The following is a 20,557-nucleotide window of genomic DNA, read 5'->3' on the forward strand; positions in this document are numbered from 1 at the left end:
AGACTTAGGAATGGTGCTGCGGCCCTGTTCATGATTACTGCGCTTCCACAATTTGTTTCATTCCCTTCTCCAGACAACTAGAGCCCTCTTAATTATGTTCCCCTGAGGTGAGTGGCTACTAATTGGAAAAGAGTGAGGTTTAATAAAAGAAGGTTGGCTGCTCAGAGACACAAAACAAAGCTTCCCAGGACAAAGGGGGAGGGGCGGGAGGACCCGCGGAGAGGCGGGGGGCCCCCCCACCCCCAGGTGAGAGACACCTCTTCTTCGACCTCAGGAAGGAAGCAGCTACTAGCCCCTGGGGCTGGAGGGGGCGGGGAGGGGGGATGGAAGGTCCACTGCTTTGCTCATCCCCATAAAAATGCAAAGTCAGCACTGGAGTTCGCATGCTGCAGGGCCCAGTGGACCTCTCCGAGGCACACACCTCCTCAATCACATCCCGGACGGACCGGCTACGGGGAGCCCAGGAGTCTTTCCTCAGTCCACTACTTTCAAAGGAAAGGCAAACTCTGAAAGAAGTCTTAATCATTTGAGCTTCTCTTTCTTCTTTGGAAAAGAAACAAAAGCGCAAATACAGCTTGCCAAATGGTTTCCAATTCTGCTCTGAGACAGCGGGGCCCGGCATGGGTGGGCAGGTTAAAGGACGAGAGGTGGGAGAAAGGGCTCGAGCCAAGACCTCACAGCACATCTTGTCAGAGAGCGCACACGATCGTAGTTCTGGTCTCCGACGGATGGCGTGCAGGCCGGTGTAAGGGCCAATGTGCACAGGGAGTCGACAACAGCGGCCACCGTTCACCGCACGCCCGCCGAGAGCCAGCCAGCATCAGGCTAGGGGCTCACCAGGCATTTTCTCGGCGGCCCCTCGCGGCAGCAGTGTGAGGCACGCACTACTGCTACTGCCACCATAAAGGTGAAGACGTGAAGGTCATGCAGGTCACACAGCTGGCAAAATGACAGAACAGACCAGAACCCAAGTCTGCTCTGCTGAGACAAGACGTTTCCCAGAAGCCCAGCCTAGGCAAGGCCAGTGGAAGGAGGAGGGAAGGAGATTAGTTCTCTTCTAATCTGCTTTCTGAGGGCCGGTCAGCAGCTGGACCAGGTCTCAGCCGTGTCACATCATGTCCCGTCAACGCCAATCCCCACCTCCCCTCACCAGAGGAATCCTCTTGTTCCCAGCCTGCCTCTGAGCCCTTAGTCATACGGTGTCCCCTGGGCCTCAAGCCCTCTTCCTTCAGGTCCTCCTGAACCTGCGTGCCCATTAAGCACCACTTCTCACAGAACCCCAGTGGTTGCAAACACCTCCCTTCTTAGAGGCTTCTGTGTGGGTTGCCCACTTGGCATAAAGCACAGGTTAATTTGCACAGTTATTCTAGATGGTCAGCGACAGGAGAACCCAACTGTTTCCTGTTTCCCAGAGTCAGAGGGCTGTGCGGGAGGCTTTAGCTACCTTATCTCATTTAATCCCCCAAAGAATCCAATTTATACCATCCATTTTACGGATTAAAAAAAGGATTCTCAGAAACCTGCCCATGGTCACAGTTAATGGTGATTCCAGCTCAAATCCCTCTACTGCAAAGTCTTTTATACTACTCCTGCTAAATATGAACCTCCCTTAACCATTATGCTAACTTAAAGAAAAAAAAGTCATTTGACAACTGTAATTGAAAAATAAAACAGCAAGCAGATACTCCACAGAATAAATCCGTTAGCCTTACTCCCTTAAATGAATTGATACTCTTTTTTTTTGTTCTAAACAAGCTTTAAAGCAGGTTAACACAGCAACAAAATCAGGAAAGGAAACAGGGGCAAAGGGAAAAATCGCAAGCTGGGGTGAGGTTTCGCACACTGGCTGGGAGGGCCACAAATTTGGCTGTGACACTCCAGCTGCCGACACCCAACCAGGAAAATAAGATCGTAACAGGATTCACGGCGTCTGTAGAGAAAAATAAACTAGCCGCTCAGGAGCTTGAATTTTAAAAAGGCAACTGGGGACAGAAAAGAGAAAACTAACATCTTATGGTACATTTATTATGTGCTCACTGTCTTTCATATGCTGGTCAGTCAACCAACAAATATTACTAGGTGTCAGGCATCACATCGGGCTGGGGACACAGGAGAGAACAGTTCTGGTCCCTGCCTATCTGGAATTTACAGTTACGAGTAGGCATTAAATAAGCGTATTAGAGTATGTGTATAAAGTGCTATAAGGAAACAAACAAGGCGTGGTGGGGCGGACCTCAGATGACCTCACTTCATCGTGGCAGCAGTCTTGAAAGGCTGATCTCCATAATTTACAGAGGAATCTATGGCTCAAACAGATTAAGTGACTCGACAAAGGTCACAGCTGGTAAGAGGCAGAAAATATGGCTTGAAAAGTGGAAGGGGCACAAATGCCATGAGTTAATCAAGGTTCTCTTAGGGGAAAAAGGTATTTAACTTCGTGCCTGGTTTCCACCCCGCCGTCCCTGATTTATGAGCAATACCCCAGGATGAGGACCCGTGAGAGGACAAGAGCAATCCCAGACCGGGAGAGGAGGCACAGACTGTCCACTTTCATGTGTGCTTGGGTAACCAGAGCGCAGGGCTCACAACAGAGCACAGAGGGAGCTGGGTGTGCATGGTTCGGGCGCTAGAGATGGTTTGCTAACGTGACACATGTCTATCGCTGCAGCTGATGCATGAAAGGGGGGAGAGGGGACAGTGCCCTTCTGAGTGGGGCCCTGTGGCTTCCTGGGGTAACCCTGGAGGGGGGTGGGGGAGATGGCTTTCAGAGCTTTAAGCTCCCCGAACCCAACCTAAACGAATACATGAGCTACAAAGATAACGCCTGGGTGAAAACCTGGAAAGGTCAACATCAAAGCCTGAAGTGGTCCGCCCTTTTGTGCCTCCTCAGTCTACCGGAAGGAGACATACTTGGAAAACATCAAGCAGGGCTCCATGGCTAAGACCGCTGCAGCAGGAGACGTTAATCACAGAAAAAAAAGGTCAGGAGACAGGGCTCTCTATTGCCCCAGAGAGTTCAATGAGAACCATAACAGCCGGAGCCAGATGCAAAGGGAAATCTCAAGTTGGGATCCACCAACAGCCCGTGAGACTCTCACAGAAATGCAGGAATGAATGAGGGAGGTTTGAAAGAAATGAGGAGAGAAAGAGAGAGCGTGAAAGAGGTTTATGGATAAATCAAAAGAAAGCAAGCCCCTCTGGTCAATGTAAAAATTCAGAATGCAACTAATAAGTGGGGAAAATTTCTTCTTTTTGTCTTTCCAGGACTAAGATATGTCACATGTCAAGATGCACGGCATCCAATTACTTCTTAGCCTGGCCTCTCAGTCTTTCAAATATTTAAGGGCAATCACAAACCCACTTTGGTTGAGAGATTATGCTGAGCCTAGCACTGTGCTGGTGGCCCCACGGACTCTCCCTTGTCCCAACAATGGAGAGAGGCAGGGGCACTTGTCCCCAGAGTCCTGCCATGAGGTAACTTCCTCCACTGCTGAGGCACGACGGCACTACTGTGGCTCCTGCTCTATTGGTGTCCAGGAACGTGTCTAGAATCTTTTTGCTATAGAGACCGCTATGCTGTGCCACAGTTTTCTAAGTACTGGGTCTAAGACAGGCTCCATGTCAGGGAGGAGTGAGGAATCAGACACAGAATGTGTCTCAGGAAATGGAAAGCCAGGCCAAGGCTCGGTCGTATAAGCAGAGGTCAGGGCCAGCTGTGTTCCAGGGAGGCCAGTCAGACACCGGGGCAAGGGAGGCAAGCCGTGCTGCCCTGTAACACATCAGGCAGCAGGGCGGGGACTGGCGAGGTGGGCCCAGCAGGGCGGGTTCTGCCGCTCAGAGGTATATATGGCAGCAGAGGAGATGGAGGGCCGCAGGGCGGGTGGGTGAGCCGACAATCCCCACCCCCAACTGGGGAAGGGCCAATCCCGTGGTAAAGGGGCACGATGTCTTCTCTAACCCTGCAAGTCTCTGCCCCGTTGCGGGCACGCGATGCTGAGGCCGGACAAGCTGTTCCGCTGCATCCCTAGAGTCTGGGCCAACAGGGGCACCTTGGAAGGGCCAAGTAAAGGGTCTGATGCCAACCGCCTACATGGATTGCTCATTTTCACAGGACATTTGCTTTCTGCTGGATATGTTTGTGGAAGGTTAAAAAAAAAAAATGTATGTTTTAAAATAAGGATGAACTACCTTACTAACAATAAAGAATGTATCAAATTTCTAATGGATCCAGGTCAGGATCCATTGATCACTGAGCTCAGGTCATGATCTCGTTTCATGATCTTGGTTTGTGAGTTTGAGCCCCGCGTCGGGCTCCGCACTGACAGCTCAGAGCCTGGAGCCTGCTTCGGATTCTGTGTCTCCCTCTCTACCCCTCCCCCACTTGTGCTCTCTCAAAAATAAACATTAAAAAATATTTATTAAAAAAAAATCTAATGGACCTGGAAATAGTGGTGATGGTTGCACAACCTTGGGAATATACATAAACCCACTGAATTGCAGAGTTTTAAAAAGGGTAATTTTTGCAGTATATGAATTACATTTTAATTAAAAAAATCAAATGGGGGGGGGGCGCCTGGGTGGCTCAGTTGGTTAAGTGTCCAACTTCGGCTCAGGTCATGATCTCACAGTTTGTGAGTTCGAGCCCCGTGTCAGGCTCTGTGCTGACAGCTCGGAGCCTGGGGCCTGCTTCGGATTCTGTATCTCCCTCTCTCTCTGCCCCTCCCCTGCTTGTGCTTTCTCTCTCAAATAAATAAATAAATAAATATTAAAAAATTTTGTTTACATCAAATGGAGAACTTGAGCCTATAGAACCTACAGAACCCTACCTTCCTACAGAATCTATAGCATCGATAATACAAAGAGCCCAGTCTCTTCTCTCTGCCATTTTTCCACCAGGAAGACACTTTACTCATAAACTGTCCAAAACATCCTCCAAAGGCTCTCAGCGTTCTCAGTCTTGGGTGCTGCTGCAGGAAATGCACGTGCATCTTGACGTAGGGCTCTGATGTGGACAGCAAACAAATTTTCTGGTTGTCAGGCTTTTCACGGACAACCATATTTTTAGCTATACTTTGGTGGATGAGGAAACTGAGGCTTGGAGACATTATGTGATTCACCCAAAGACATGTATTCAGTGGGACCAGAGCCAGGATTTGGATCCAAAACTTAACTTGTCTCCTACTCAGCCTCTCTGTTCAAATGTCAGGGTCAAGTTCAGCCAATTCTTACTAACAGATTTATCTGGAAATCTGTAATTTCCTTTTATTCAACCAACACACACGGTGCATTTCCCTGCTTGTTCTACCTGGGACTGAAACCCTGGCCCTTATCCCATCCTCCTGCTCCCAGAGGAGCTCCTGGTGTGGTGTTCCACCCTGTCTTGGTGACTTGTTGTTTCTTAGCTTAAAAAAATCTGTTCTCCCATTCTTGCCTGGAAACCTGAGTTCTTTTGTGAAGGACTGTTTTCTCCTACCTTTCTATGCCCAATGCCAGGGTTGTAGTAGGCACTCATAAATACTTGCTGCACAATAGAAATGACAGTTTTTGTTCACCTATTGGAATTCAATCTTTAAAATCTTTTTTTTTAGCATTTATTTTTGAGAGACAGAGACAGAGCATGAATGGGGGAGGGGCAGAGAGAGAGGGAAGACACAGAATCCGAAACAGGCTCCAGGCTCTGAGCTGTCAGCACAGAGCCCAACGCAGAGCTCGAACTCATGGACCTTGAGATCATGACCTGAGCCGAACTTGGACGCCTAACGAACTTGAGCCACCCAGGAGCCTCTAGAATTCAATCTTTAACAAAACCTACCTATCCCAGGGTTTGGTATAGATAGGAGAATTTTAGCCACACCTGTCTACCTAACCTACTCCCATTCTACCTGGGGGTTGTGTATTTCGACTGGATTTTCTTGGGCCATTTATATACATTCGTATTAATAGAACTATAAATACGTATATGTAGTTATTAATAACAAAAAATAGTACGTACTAGTTATAGAACACCTGCTTTGTGTCAGTAGTAATTACTATCCATGTTTGACAGAAGAGAAAGGAGGTTCAGAGAGGTTCAGAGAGGTTCAGAGAGGTTCAAGCTAGTGAATGGGGAAGTCAGAACAAAGCCAGGTTTTTCTGTTTCCACCACACCACACTTCATTGATTTTTATTTCTGTCACTAAGAATATCAAGAATCGCACTAACTTTAGAATCAATTTACTCCCTATGCAAAATCTCATGGCATCAATGAAAACAGAGATTCGACTGGACCTAGCTCCGGTCATCCAGAAGTCACTTCATAGCTGTGTCCAGACTGATGCCCTCCACCCACATGGACCGTGCACCCTGGCACATTTCAGACCGTCTACTAAAAATTCTAGACGGAATGCATGATGCAGCATGTGGGGACTGATTCAGAACATGACAGGCAGCATGGATAAAGGATCTAGAACTGGTATCTCTCACAGAGAATCTGAGCATGCCCAAGCTGAGTGGAAAAACGGCTTACAGAATCCTCTAGAAATGTCAGGAAATAGAATGCATTTTACAAAGACAAGTGCAAAATTCACACCTTAATTGTACACATAGGATATAACTTTTTGGTTCAACCGTGTCCTCAGAGAGCATCAGAATTAGCTACTAACGTGGCTCTTGATCTGGCTGGCCCCTGGGGGACAACGTGAACTTGCCCTGATCTGCTCTGGAAATATTTTGTCACAAAGGTGGGTCCACAAGTGTCCAGTGTAAGTGTCTTACCCAAAGACACAATTCAATTTGGGAACTGACTGGAGTCCTTATTTAGGACTACTTCTGAAAGAATAAGGCAGAAAAAGGAATTTATGTGGGAAATACCATGTGGTTTCTATTGGGACCTTTTATTAGCAACATTTAATTAGCATAGTGCCCAGTACACAGTAAGGGTCCTATAAATGTTTTCTGAATGAACAACGTAAGTCTATAATTAGCAAGTTATCAAGGAGCCTACATGAAAAAAATTTTCACCAACTCTTGGTGATGGATGCAACTTATTCTCTAAAACTTTGGAGGATATTAATAAGGAAAGCTTTAACATGAGGTGGCTTTACATTTCAAGGGCAAGCTCTACCATTTCTTAGCTGTGTCACAGTGGTTGAAATCACTAAACCTCCCTGAGGTTCAATTTCCTAATCCATACAGTGAAGCCAGTACTATTTACTTTATGGCCTGATTTTGAAGATCTGCAATAGTGTTTATAAAGAGTTTGGTACACACTACTCAAGAGACGGTGATTATTATAATGAAAGGAAATGCAGATTCTCATCAGCAAGTTAGTCCTTCTGTCCCAGAAATGGGCAGGCTCTCCCAACACTGGCCAAGGTCAGGGCTGCCATCAGCCAAGGTAGGGGAACATTCTCATTTTCACTTTCAAAGTCAAGAAAATGGTACAGATCTAAAGTAGAAAGGAACCAGCAGCACATGTTTTTAAATATTCATAAGGGCTGGAAATGTCTTACTCCTTTCGTTTTCTCTGCCATCTGCTTTTGTTTCTTTTCTTTTCATTCTTATGCCACAGCTGCAAATGAAAACAACCATACAATAACTCAAGTTAAATAAAAAAAAAAATCAAAATAAAAACAATCTGAGGGGTAAAAAGAAAAGATGAATTATAAAGTTTTCCCCTGAGCTCACAAAGCAGCAGAAGCAAGAATGTTTGATGTGAGTTAAACCTTCTGGAAACCAAAAATCCATGTCCCATGTTTATAATAACCATGATAAGAACTAAATGGCCTGTGTACCACTGGATGACCAACATCTCTGATTCCTAAAGCTGCTCTTCAAAGTAGGTAAATTAAACCCACTTTACAGAAAAAGATATCTCAGATCAGAGAGATAAAATAGATTTTTAATGGTGACACAGCTAATAAGAGATGAAATTGAGATTTGAACCCAGGTCTGTCCGAATCCAAAGCCTCAGCACTTTCTTTACCACCCTCTCCAAAAATGGGAAGGGAGCTGAAAATTTTAATTTGGGAAATATTCAGGGCAGACTATTTGTACTAAACTGATTTATTCAGACAATTAAAATCTGTGATTATACCTCTAATTAAAGTTAACTCAGATAATTGGTTGCTGTATTTGTGAATGTGCAATTAGTCCACATAATTGCGGGGATTTCAGCATCATACTTTCCACACATTCACCGCATCCCAGAGCTTTGGGCTCCTGGCCTCTGTTCTACACTAGGCTGCATTAGAGCTCTTGGGGGCTCTGGGCCCAAGCACCATGACTTGCGATACCAACAGCGGGATCTGGACTCAGCCTCATTTAACATGTCTTTGTCCAGAAGTCAATGAACACCTCATCTTCAAGTGCCATGTAAAAAGCTCTTACAGCCTACACTGTTGTCCTGAAAACCCCGAGCAGCATGTACCTGAAGAAAAACTGGCAGCAGTGGTCCTCATGTGTTAATTACACTTTCGAAGTCTATTATGCATAGAAAGGGCACCTGCTGGCAGTGAAAATGACTAGAATCTGCCCTTCCTGTGCAGTGAGTAAATTGAGAGTTCATTTCTACAGGAGATAATAGTTTTCAGATTCCATTTCGTGTATCCCCTGCATGGGGACGTACTTAACATTTAAATCATCTGCAGAGGAACAAACCTCCTTCAAATTTACATGTTTCAAGCTCCTAGCACTTTACTCAAAATGCTAGTTATCCCTGCTGGCTCTTACCACCAAGGATTAAACTCAACAGTGGTGAAAGTCACCGAGCACAATAGAATAAAGTTATTAGCATTGACTCAAATTTCAGGACATTTGTAGTTTCTGACCAAAGCAGTTGGCAGCAGGCTGAAGGTGATCAAATCAAGCCTTGAATGGAGGATCTGTTTTTCCTCTTGGGGTCTTTTATTTCATCATTCTTACATCTTGTAGTTAATAAACAGACACCAACCCCCACTGGCCTGCAATCATCCTCTGGTCAAATGTCAAAAAAAGTTCTACTGTGAAAACAAGAGACCAGGAGAGGGACCGCGATCACATACACAGAAACCTCTAAGATGGAGCCTAATCGAAAAACCCACTCAGGCTCTGAAAAAGACAAGTCTTCACTTGGATTTTTTGGAGTGCAAGGTGGGGGAGACAAGGGCTTAATAGTTTTCATTGTCAAGTCTCCCTCCTAAGGAAGACCTGTCGGCATCATCGCTCTCGGACAGGCCGCTACCACAGCTCATGAGAGGGCTGGCGTGAGAGAGGAAGTTGGAAAGACGATCTGGGATCACCTTCCACAGCAAAGAGCAATACAGCCGATAAATCCTTTAAGCAAACAAGAATGGAGGGCTGGAAACAACAACTGGCTAGAATAAATGATTTTCTTAAAGGGAAACTTGTAAAGCTATGGAAACCATACTTTTTCACTAGAGAAACAGAATAAAACAAAACAAAAATCATGCAGCAATCTTCTCCCTCTTCCCCATCACCAATCCCTGCTAACACCGTGGTGTATGTCCTCTTTGATTTCTGCCTGTGTGTATCTGTGTGTGTCTACATATATCCACATTCATACATCTACATATGTACATATATCCACATTTTTGTGTTTTATACGCACACACATTTGTTTTTATAAAAATGGAATCATACAGTACACACTATCTATATTGGATAGTTATTACTATCCTAAGTTACTAAACTTCTTGGGGCCTTGGTTTACCTATCTGTGAAATGTCCTCAGAACAGGATATCTGTGAATATCCTAAGTTATTACTATCCTAAGTTACTAAACCTCTTGGGGCCTTGGTTTACCTATCTGTGAAATGGAGCTAATAATACCTGCCTTATGGGGTTGCTAGAAGAATTAAGTGACATCACAGACTGGGGCACAGGAGATGTTCAACAATGGCAGCTACTGTTATCGCTGTAACTGACAAAGCATTTTTCTCTGCACGGTTCTGGGAATGTAAGCTGCTAGTTTTAAGCTAGCTGACAATTTAGCCACCAAAGCTTCCCAAATAATGGAAAAATAAAGTTGTACTATTTGGGAGGCAGAGGAACTGCAATGACTCTGCCCCCTCCTACCAATACCGGCACTCAGAAGCCCACCAGTGCTCCGATCTGAGGCTCAGCATCAAGACATACGGGGGAGTTTCTTCCAGGGACAACCTGAGGGCTTCTTCTTAGAGCATGTGCCTGGGCTGAGGTGTGCAGGGGGAGTCTGCGGGTGGGTGGGACCAGAGACACAGGCACAGGGAAGGGACCCATGTCAGTGCGTATGTATGGGTACAGGGGGCCCCCTGTCTGTGTGGGAGTAGGTGCCTGTGACACTATTACATGGTGGGGGGCAGGAGGTGTGCTAAGGAAACTGGGACTCACTGTGTGAGTCTTAGGGAACACATGTCCCTTTCTACCTTTTCCATCTACTCCCCTCACCATCCTCCTCCACCTCCCCTGGCTCTGTGTCTTGTCCTCTTTCCCCCTCTCACTCCCCCTACCTCTTTCTTCCTTTCAGAGCCTCACGGTCCTCCTCCACCCAGCTCCCCAGTCTTTCACTCAAACAACAACAAACTACTAGACAGCAAACACAGTCCTCTCCTCTGAGATATGTGGCAGAATGGGAAAACCAAGAGAGTTGGTTTAGAAGCTCAAGAGGAAGTGGCAAGTCTAAGCAGAGGGACAGTCCCTTAATTTCTTAAGAGGTGGGAGAAAGGCACAGATAAAAACACCTACCTTGATAAGGTACTAAATGCCCTGCACTGCCCTGGAGAGGGTGACTGATTTTTACTTGATGGCTCTGAGTTACATCTTGGTTGTACACATGACTTGTTGGGATGAGAGCGAGCACAACACATTCAGATTAGGAGTCCTGCGGAATACCTTTAAGCTCCCAGGACAATTTGACTACCTCGACGAACCTTTTCAGTGACAGGACTGCAAAATGGGCTGGAAGAACCCAAGCAAGAATTATGACCCGGACTCAATCTGAACTGATGGCAAGTATCCTAAATCATCTTTTTTTTTTTTTAATGTTTATTTATTTTTGAGAGAGAGAGCGTGCGCGCACGTGAGCAGGAGAGGGGCAGGGAGAGGTTAGGGGAGTACCGAGGATCCAAAGCGGGCTCTGCGCTGACATTAGTGAGCCTGACGCGGGCTTGAACTCGCAAACCAGGAGATCATGACCTGGGCTGAAGTCAGACACTCAACCAACTGAGCCACCCAGGTGCCCCCTAAATCATCTGTTCTTAAGTGACAGGGCTGTGATCCCTCAATGGGTCCTTTCCTCCTGAAGCTCTTAATTTCTCTCAGGCGGTATTTTTTCCTATACGTGTACAGTGCTCCCTTATCAACGTCTGCTGACTTGAGCTGTCTGGAGACAATGTCTTTAGTAACATTACACCAGAGAAAGAAATTACTCAGAAGAAAAACAGACCCAAATCAGTTACAGACACACTCTTTTTTGGTAATCCGTGGAGGACAGATAGTGACGATGCATCTGCAGAAACATTTTGTGAGTGCCTACCATGAGTCAGGTTTTCTACATCATGTCCTTTATTCTGCTGTATCATTTATCTTCATATATTATTTATGGCACAACTTCATTTTACAGATGAGGAGACAAAGTCTTAGGCTGAGCGACTCGCCCAAGGTGGCAGAGCGGACTCTAAGGCCGCGTGCCTTCCACTAAAATACATTTCCCCTGAACAGCGAAACTCCCGTCAAAGAAGTGCAGAGGGCTTTGAAGTCTGGCTTGTGCTCCCCAACCACAGCCAGAGCGACTCCTACAGAATGTGCCAGGGTATGGCCGAAACGTGAAGACCTTGGGTACCTCAAGTGTTCTTCTCACCAGTCCCCAGTCCACCTTGGGGGGAAGAAATCACACCACTACTTGGTGCTTTGGTTTCCCCAAAGTGAGAAATGGGAAGTACGATCTACCGCCTTGAACTTCCCATCACATAGATGAGAACAGTTTGGAAACAAAAGGGCCATGTAATCGCATGGTCTAAAATCCATGTCATTTTCCAGTTACTATTTCTAGTTTAGTCACCAGCTGCATCACAAGTTACAGACCTAACATCCTCATCAGTTCCTAGAGAAGGAACAGCAGAGGACAGGGGGAGTAGCAGCCTTACCAGCAGTAGTCCAACAGGTGTGGAGGAAGGACGGGGATGTACACGTGCTGCCAGAACATGGGGTAGAGCATCGCGGCAGACCCGTGGATGCAGGCAGTCAACTGCAACAGAAACAAATCAAAGAATCAGAGCTAAAAAACCACAGTGAGGGGGCACCCGGGCGGCTCAGTCTTTTAAGTATCCGACTTCAGCTCGGGTCATGATCTTGTGGTTCTTGAGTTCAAGCCCCGCATCGGGCTCTCTGCTATCAGCGCGGATACTTTGTCCACCCCCCCTTCCCCTCCCCCACTCATTCTCTCTTCCTGTGTGTGTGTGTGTGTGTGTGTGTGTGTGTGTCTTTCTCAAACATTTAAAGAAAATCAAAGTAAGGAGATGCTCTCACTGGAGTTGAGCAATAAAATTAAATACATAATTTTCAACATATTTAAAATTGTAAGCTAATCCAATCACTCTAATTAAAATTTAGTAAGAGCTTGCTTTTCAAAAGAAATCTCCCCCCACCTGCCCCGATTATGAGGCTAATGCACAATGGACAGTAAAAGTTTTAGAAAATGGAGAAAAGGGATAAAAGAAAATAAAAGTCTTCACCATCTGGAAATAACTTGACATTTTGGGGTATTACATACATAGGCACTTCTATTTCCTTTTCCTTTATTTCCTTTTCCATAGGCACATACATAGGATTACTGTAAATACAGTGCTCGTTTACTTTTTTTTAAGTTTATGTTTATTTGCTGGCATTTTCCCACGTCCTCAAATATTCTTAGAAAACATTATCTTCTAATGACACTCAGTGAATTTCCCAAACTACATTTAACTACTCTCCCACCATTATGTTATATAATCAGATCATGTCCATACTTTTTTTTTTTTTTTTAATTTATTTATTTGAGACAGAGAGCCTGAGCAGGGGAGGGGCAGAGAGAGAGAGAGGGAGAGAGAGAATCCCAAGCAGACTCCATGCTGTTAGCACAGAGCCTGATGCAGGGCTCAATCCCACGAACCAATGAGATCATGACCTGAGCTGAATCAAGAGTCAGACGCTTAACAGACTGAGCCACTCAGTCTGCCCCATGTCAATACTTTTTATACATGGTTCCTAAATACAGGATTCAGAGACAAAGGTTATAAATATTTTAAGGCACTTAATAACTATAATATAATAAATGTAATAATAAAGAATGGAGTCTCTTTGCACTCCCCCAGCCATGTACTAGAATGTTCTCTCCATACTTCACCAGCACTAAGAACGTAGTCAAGTTAGTAGCTTTGAAAGTGTATCTATCTGGATTTTCTTCTTATTCCTCTGATCATGACTAAGGCTTAACCTCTTGTCACTGTTCTTGGTAATATTTCTTAGGTAAATGGTCTGTTCGCATTCTTAGTATTTTGAGCATTAGTATTTTGAAAAAGTAATTTACAAGCAAACACTGGATATACAAAGGATGCTAATTCTTTGTAACATTCCTGAAAATAATTTATCCTTCTGTAATTTCCTTTGCACTTCTGGGGGAAGAGAAGGCTTAAATAATTACACAGACAAATCTTTTCCTTCATGATGGTTTCTACTGCTGTTATACTAAGAAAGTCCTCCAAATTCTTCCCCAGTATTTAACTCTTTGATCCATCTGGAATTAATTTAGGTTTAAGGACAGAGGTGAGAATTTATTTTTTCCACATAGTTAATCAATTGCCCCAACACTGTTTATTGACTAATCCTTCCGCTCCGTCTTCTTCTGACATATTCCTTCTTTTTCTTAAGAGCTAGACACATCATATGAGGATTTGAGAGAATTAAAAATTAGGGACAAAGATATAATGGAATAAAATTGCTACAAAATTCAATATAGAAGGAAAAAACCCAACACCTTTGGAGATATGGCTATGAAGCGACAAAAGCCAACAACACATGTTTCTCTCTGCCTTTCTTCTTTAATGTTTCTTTGGTTTCTGGGAAGCCTGTTCCCATGAGGACTTTGCTTCTTTTGGAAGCTGTTAACTGGCCTTTGCTGACAGAAGGACATTTACGTGGTGAAAGAGTGACGTGCCAAGGCCCAGTTAAAAGAATCCCAGAGGTTAGTGTAACATGAACAGCTTTAAATTGGATATTCTGCTGATGTTTCACAGTTGTGAGAGCTGTGTATTAAATCCAGGGCCGCTACTTTCTCCCCCGCCTCCTTTTCCCTCCAGACCCTGTTCTTTAAATCAGGTACATGTCATGAACAGGAGCTGATCCAGCAAGCTCTCAAGAGCTGTTCCCAGCGACTCCGCCAAGGCTTGTAGGTTTAATCCATCCCTTCTCAACCCATTTCAGTAGGATTCCATATAAAGAAGGCTGTCACGTTTTACATGACTAATCTCTTCGGGGTTAGAAGAGATGAAAAATCTTTGCTGGTGTCGTATGAATGGAAAATGAACAAACTTCACTCCAACTGCACCCTGAAGTCAGGCCGGAGGGCTACCCTGGCTTTGGGCCCCAGCTCTTCCTGCCATACTTTAACCAGCTGCCAAAGTACTCATCCTAAAATGCAGGTCCGGTCATGTAACATCCTACTTGGAGACTTTGGGGGCACGTCTGGAGCAGGCCTGTCTCCATCAACTTTCAGTCTACCTGTAGAGCAGCTCCATGGTCTTTACTGCCTTCTCCAACTTTATCCTTTGAATAAATCATTTCAGACTTAGGAGTAGCTATGTACTCCTTTCCTGGATCTGTGCCCCTAGCAAACTCCTCCTCTTCTGGGTCTCTGCGAAAGCACTGCATTCCCCTCATGGCTCTCCTGGGTGTAAGCCCCCATTATTAATGGGACTAGACCTGTCTGCATATTTGTCCTCTCACTGTAAGGCCCAGAAAGACCATGTCTCTCTTCTTCCCCATGTTCTCTCAGTGGCACAGCACAGATGTAGGTGGAAGTTAATGCAATGTTTCTTCCATAAATAAAAAAACAATTCCAACTTAAAATATACTCACAATATAAAGATAGTGGCCTGGCTTTCCACTATCGGACTAACATTTCCATGAGTCTCACAGAGTGGGGTATATGACTCAAATTCCAAAACAATAACGGCAAGCCCAGACACACAAATATGCCACTTTTGGGAAATCGTGTCAATGGATTCATTCATCCATTCATTCAACAAATGTCTATTCTATAACTCTGCAACACATCAAATAAGTAAAAGCCCTTCAAAATCTATAAGGTGACATACAAACATAAGATGTCCCCATCACACGAATTCACTTGTAATTCTCTTTGAAAAAGTCATTCAATAGAATGTTCCTGGTTGAGATAGAACTTGATTCCCTGCCTCTCTTTAGCTTAAGTTGGTTTGAGTCAAAATCCTATTTCAAGCAATAAAGTGGCAGAGATCTTAACTCCTGACAATGTTCTTTTCATGTCTCCTTTTCCTTAAAAAAACAAAAAACAAAAACCCTAAAAGTTAAATGTCAAGATTTTAAAATTACCTATCTCTCATAAAAATCAAACTTTTAAGGTGTTTCATCATCATCTTCATTGGGAGTTTTCTAAAGGCCAAATCTCTGCAATTGAAGTAAAATGCATTTACCCATTTGATTACGAAAACAAACAAACAGGAAAACTGCTTGACTCTTTTCCAAAACACTAAGTGGTAAAACAATGTACATCGTTACTTAGGAATAGTGGTGAGGCAACCACAAGAAAAGTGTTGGGATTTATCAGAGCTTCATCAGAAGTAACATTATATCCCATAAATTATCATCAGCCACTTAATTTAAAAACACCTCTAAGGCCAACTCCATTTTTAAAACTAAGGTTCCTAAAAGCCTATGCTCGTTCCTTAAAGAATACAAAATTTTAAAGTAATGGAAGTATACAATTTGGATTATAGGCAACAAAGGGGCATTGTGAATATTTAATTGAAGTGCAAGTTGAAGAAAATGATCCTATCAAAATCTCACTCAGTGGGAGAATAGAAAGATAGTATGTGTAAAATTTGCCCAAAGTCATTAGTCACAATGAATATTCATCAGAAGCCAATTATCAATCCCATTTAATGACACCCCAAAAGATTTTGCCCTGAAGCAGCTGAATAGTCTAAGACTCCAGACAAAACTAGACAAATTATACAGCCAACAGCCAGTCTAGCCAGGACACAGATTGTAAAGTAAACCACTGGTGGGTTTCTAGACGCACTTTTAGTAAATTCTGTCCTCAATTAAAGGTGCACAAGGTCAGTTCTATCTTGGAGCTTTCTGTATGGCTCCATTAGTTTTCTCTGAGGCAAAGGGAGAGAAAGAAAGAAGGCAATAGGGATAGGACATGAAGAGTGATCAATGATAGAGCTGGAAAAATCACAAAGAGAGAGAGAGAGAGAGAGTGTGTGTGTGTGTGTGTGTGTGTGTGTGTGTGTGTGTGTCGGGGGGGGGGTGTAAAGATTCCTAATGGCAGCTTAGCAGTTCAACATGAAACAAAAGTAAGACTCTCTCCATGGAAAGAAAAAAAAAAAAGGAATCCCAACAGTGTTATGTGCCAGGTACCATGTTGGGGATTTTAGGATATTGCAAAGTATTGTTTAAGAAGTGTGCAGGTTTACATACATATACACTCATCACCACATTTCAGATATGGAAACAGCCTCAAAGGTGAAATAGCTTGCCCAAAGCCACACAGCTCATAAGTGACAGAACTGGGACTCACGTCCAGGTCTGTCAGGCTATAATAGCCGCTGTGTTTCCACAACATGTAAGTTAACTAAAAAAATTTCTGAGTGTCTACACTGTGTCTACACATCATACTGAGGATTCTGAGTTAGGCAAGATACTGTTCCTATCAGTATGGCCACGTTATGTAGAAATACATTTGCCTTGCTGTTAGATGACCAAATCATCTGGTAAAGTGCCAATTAACAGAAAATAATCATTTTTAAAACAAACACAGATGTGATAATTTCCTGGGGATTAGTTATACTTAACTAAAGTGTTATGCTGTCTTCAATCCACTGGAAATTCTAGACAGTGGCGTAATGATTGTTGGTCAAATGGAAAGGCTTATACCCCAATCTGGCACACCTATTTGAAAGCCCGGCTTTCTGTCATGTTCCCTTTCATATACTTCCATGGAGCTTCCATTAACTCTTTTTGATCTGAGCAAGCTGCTTCCTCTCCTGGGTCTCAATTTCACCTACATGGAAAACGAGAAGTTGGACTCGGTAATCTCTGTGCCCTCTTCCAGCTCTGACAATTTCTGATCTAGAGGAACTGCCATCCTTTGACGTGAAGAATGTGCCCCCTTTGCCCCAGCTCACCTTCCTCAGCTATACTGACTAAGCTATGACTGACGAAGTAAAACAGGGTCTGTCTCAAAGCTAGTCTTGCTTTTTCGTGTCTACAGTTATAGGGGTCCACCTGGAATTCATGTGCTACCTCAGAACCACTGCAGCCTTATCACCTGACTGTGGAGGGCACAGCCTTCCTCTGTGCTTGACCCCCAACACTCTGGATATCTCAGAGGTAGATGATCTTAGGAGACCAGGGGCGTGAAACCAAAGATGTGAGTTCCTCAAGGGCAGAGACCACATTGGATTTCCCTTCCTCATCTCTTACTATGCTGGACACAGAGCAGGTGCTGAGCAAATGCTGGGGAATGTTAGGATGCCTTCAGCTTCACATCATGAGGAACGGCAGGCAAAATTACCAGACATTTAACAAACTGTAATTGCTTAAGAGATCACAATTGAAGCTGCACATCTCTAAAAGGTATTGAGATTCTGAGTTCCGAAGGCTGACAGACAATCAGATGGGCACAGTCCCTCTTCACAGCCTAGAACTCAGGAAAGATCAAACTGACACCTGCTTCATCACGGGGTTAGTCAGAGGCAGCATCTGGATCTCCCCTCTGAAGCCAAACACCAGGAAACTGATTACAAACAAACACAGAGTACAGAAAGAATACCAGATTTCTAACTTTAAAGATAGGGCATTTTTAGGTCGACTCATTTCAACCAAGAATTTTCCAAAGCAGGACAGTTGCAGAAAATGTTGTATGCCTTGTAGAAGTTGTCAGCTCTCTCAGTTTGAGAACTAGATTCTTCTGTGTAATTATAAACCACCTTTGTAGTCATCAGGAAATAAACGGTGCCGTGAATCAAATAGTGTTGTGGATTTCGTTTGTTTTTGATTTTTACTTATTCTCAAATAGAAAACCCACAATGAAATCAACAAAAAGGTTTTTTGCAGGATCTATGAAAGTTAATCTACTCAACCCTTCCAAGGGTATAAGAAAAACCTTTCATTACAAACGGTTCAGCTATGATCACTTTGTGTTTACTATATTTAGTGAGGGAAGAGTTGGCTTTTAAGAAACTATCAAAGATGCTTTAACATAAAGACAACTTATAAGGCCTCAGAAATCAAAGACCTTCAGCTGGTCTAGACAGATGCCAGACATGTGCGTGGAAAGAGGGAAAAGAGCAAAGAAAGTCCTGCTTTTCTTAGAAGCCAAAATGTAATGCTTCTTTATTTTATTTTTTTGCAGGGGGTGGAGACAATCTTTCTTCCAGTAGTTTCTCTTTTAGTTGGATGGAACTCATCCTACCTCTTGTTTCTCCACTATCCTCTGGGGAAAGGAAAAAAAAAGCAACCCACCAACATGGAGTCAAGCAGAGTGCGTTCCTCTGAGAGCAGGAGCAGCCAGTCAAGAGGAAGCTTTCTCAGGCGATGCCCTGCTTAACTACTTCTGGCTCCCATTTTTTTTTTTTTTTTTTTAAAGCTATCTACTAGGTAAAGTAATTAGAGTAAGTTATTAGCCAGGACAATAAGCTTTTGTGTCAAGATTTGACACTTCAAACTATCAAAGCAACTGAAACTTCCATAGTAAAGCTCTAGCTTCCAAGGCAGGGGCAGAAGCTACGGGATGGTAAACTATTATGTCAATAGGCCCCTAGCACCAAGAGTGAGGAAAGTGAAAGAGAAAAAGGCAAAGTTACATGGGGATTGATAATTCATTTAAACACAGGGACGGCAGGGTGCTGTCTTCCATTCTGTGCCTGATGGACATGAGTACCTACGGAGTCAGGCCACGGCCTGAAGATTCCTCCAACCACGCAACCGTTGCCAATGGATCCAAGCTGGCACCCAAAAAGAAATGTGCCGCCTCAATTCTTGGGTAAGTGGATATTAACAGTGCTTTGAAAATATTCCTAAGCTCTTCATTTATGTTTAGCCAATTTACACTAATGCTCTAATAAAGGATCACATTTTTTTAAAAAGAAAGATGGTGTAACTGAACATGGAATCATGAGTACCCATCTCTCAGGTCGCCACACGTGAAGAAACTGAGGAAACCTCAGGTGGTGGGAGTTACTAGATATGTAGGCATGAGGGGTGGGGAGAATCACCCCTGTAGCATTTTTTCAGGCAAATCCAACCTTAGAAAGTACCAGTCAACTCAGACAGATTGAAGCCATGCTCTAGCCACCACGACCACTTCCTCTGTATTCACTACCGCCAAGCACTGTACTAAGTGTTTCTATATACTCATCTCATCTTCATAATACCACTGTAAGGTGGGTAGCCGCAGTGTCCCCACTTTACAGATGAGGAAACTAAGGTGACTACATACTTAAGGAGCTTGTGCAAGGTCACAGAGCTAGTGCCAGAGCTAGGATATGAACTTAGGGAGTCTAGCTCTGGAGCCTGTGCTCTTAACTCACAGGAAACTGCCTCTGTGCTAGGATCTGTATTAATCTGACAATTACTGAGAATCCACTATGTGTACGAGCCATGCCCTCAAGCAATTCAAAATAGAGAGAGAAAGATCAAAATGCCAACAATCAACTTCAACACAAAGGCATTATGAAAGAGGTGCTATGATAGAGGTTCAAGTGTGTTAGCCTATGAAGAAGGAATCATTAATTCTGCCTGGGGCAAGAATCAGGTCTACTTCAGAGAGAGAGAGAGAGAGAGAGAGAGAGAGAGAGAGAGAGTGAGAGAGAGACAGAGAAATCAGAGCCTGGTAGGATGCAGACAGGAAGCTGCTAGACCTCTCCCTGGAAGCCTGGTCATGTGGTAACACCGGGTCAAGTAAATAGAGCAACTTTTTAGGCCATTCAATCTCTATGTCGTCATGACTGTGGAGACTTGAACAAGAAATGACAATTTAGTCAATGACTAAGTGACTAATGAGAAGTGGGTAGATATGGAAAACCTCATGAGTTGCCATGACTATCCTCTGTTGCCTAGATTCATTCAACATCTACTATTACCGTTTATACAAATTAAATCCTCACAACACTTCCAGGATCTCTACAGCCTTCTTTACTTCTAAAAGTCAAATCAGAGTTGGCTGCCCTTTGGAGCCCACTTACTTCTGCTGACTGGGCAGTATGTAGCCAGCACTGGGCAGCGTGCTTTCATATCTACGACCACTGAATTCTTTCAACAACCCTAAGGTGGGTGTTACTACTGTCCCCATTTTTAT

At 43.9% G+C, this 20,557-nt stretch overlaps 1 protein-coding gene across 5 annotated transcripts in view; it reads right to left on the minus strand.

Annotated features, from left to right (window-relative positions):
- DENND1A (DENN domain containing 1A) overlaps positions 1–20,557 on the minus strand; it is a 508,975-nt gene that overhangs the window by 209,021 nt on the left and 279,397 nt on the right. For all 5 annotated transcript variants that reach the window (XM_042912620.1, XM_042912618.1, XM_042912619.1 and 2 more), the window contains one exon: positions 12,102–12,202. In XM_042912620.1, the coding sequence (XP_042768554.1) occupies positions 12,102–12,202 (101 nt within the window). The remainder of the gene's footprint in view (positions 1–12,101; positions 12,203–20,557) is intronic.

Source organism: Panthera leo, chromosome D4 (assembly GCF_018350215.1).
Source record: "Panthera leo isolate Ple1 chromosome D4, P.leo_Ple1_pat1.1, whole genome shotgun sequence".
NCBI lineage: Eukaryota > Metazoa > Chordata > Mammalia > Carnivora > Felidae > Panthera > Panthera leo.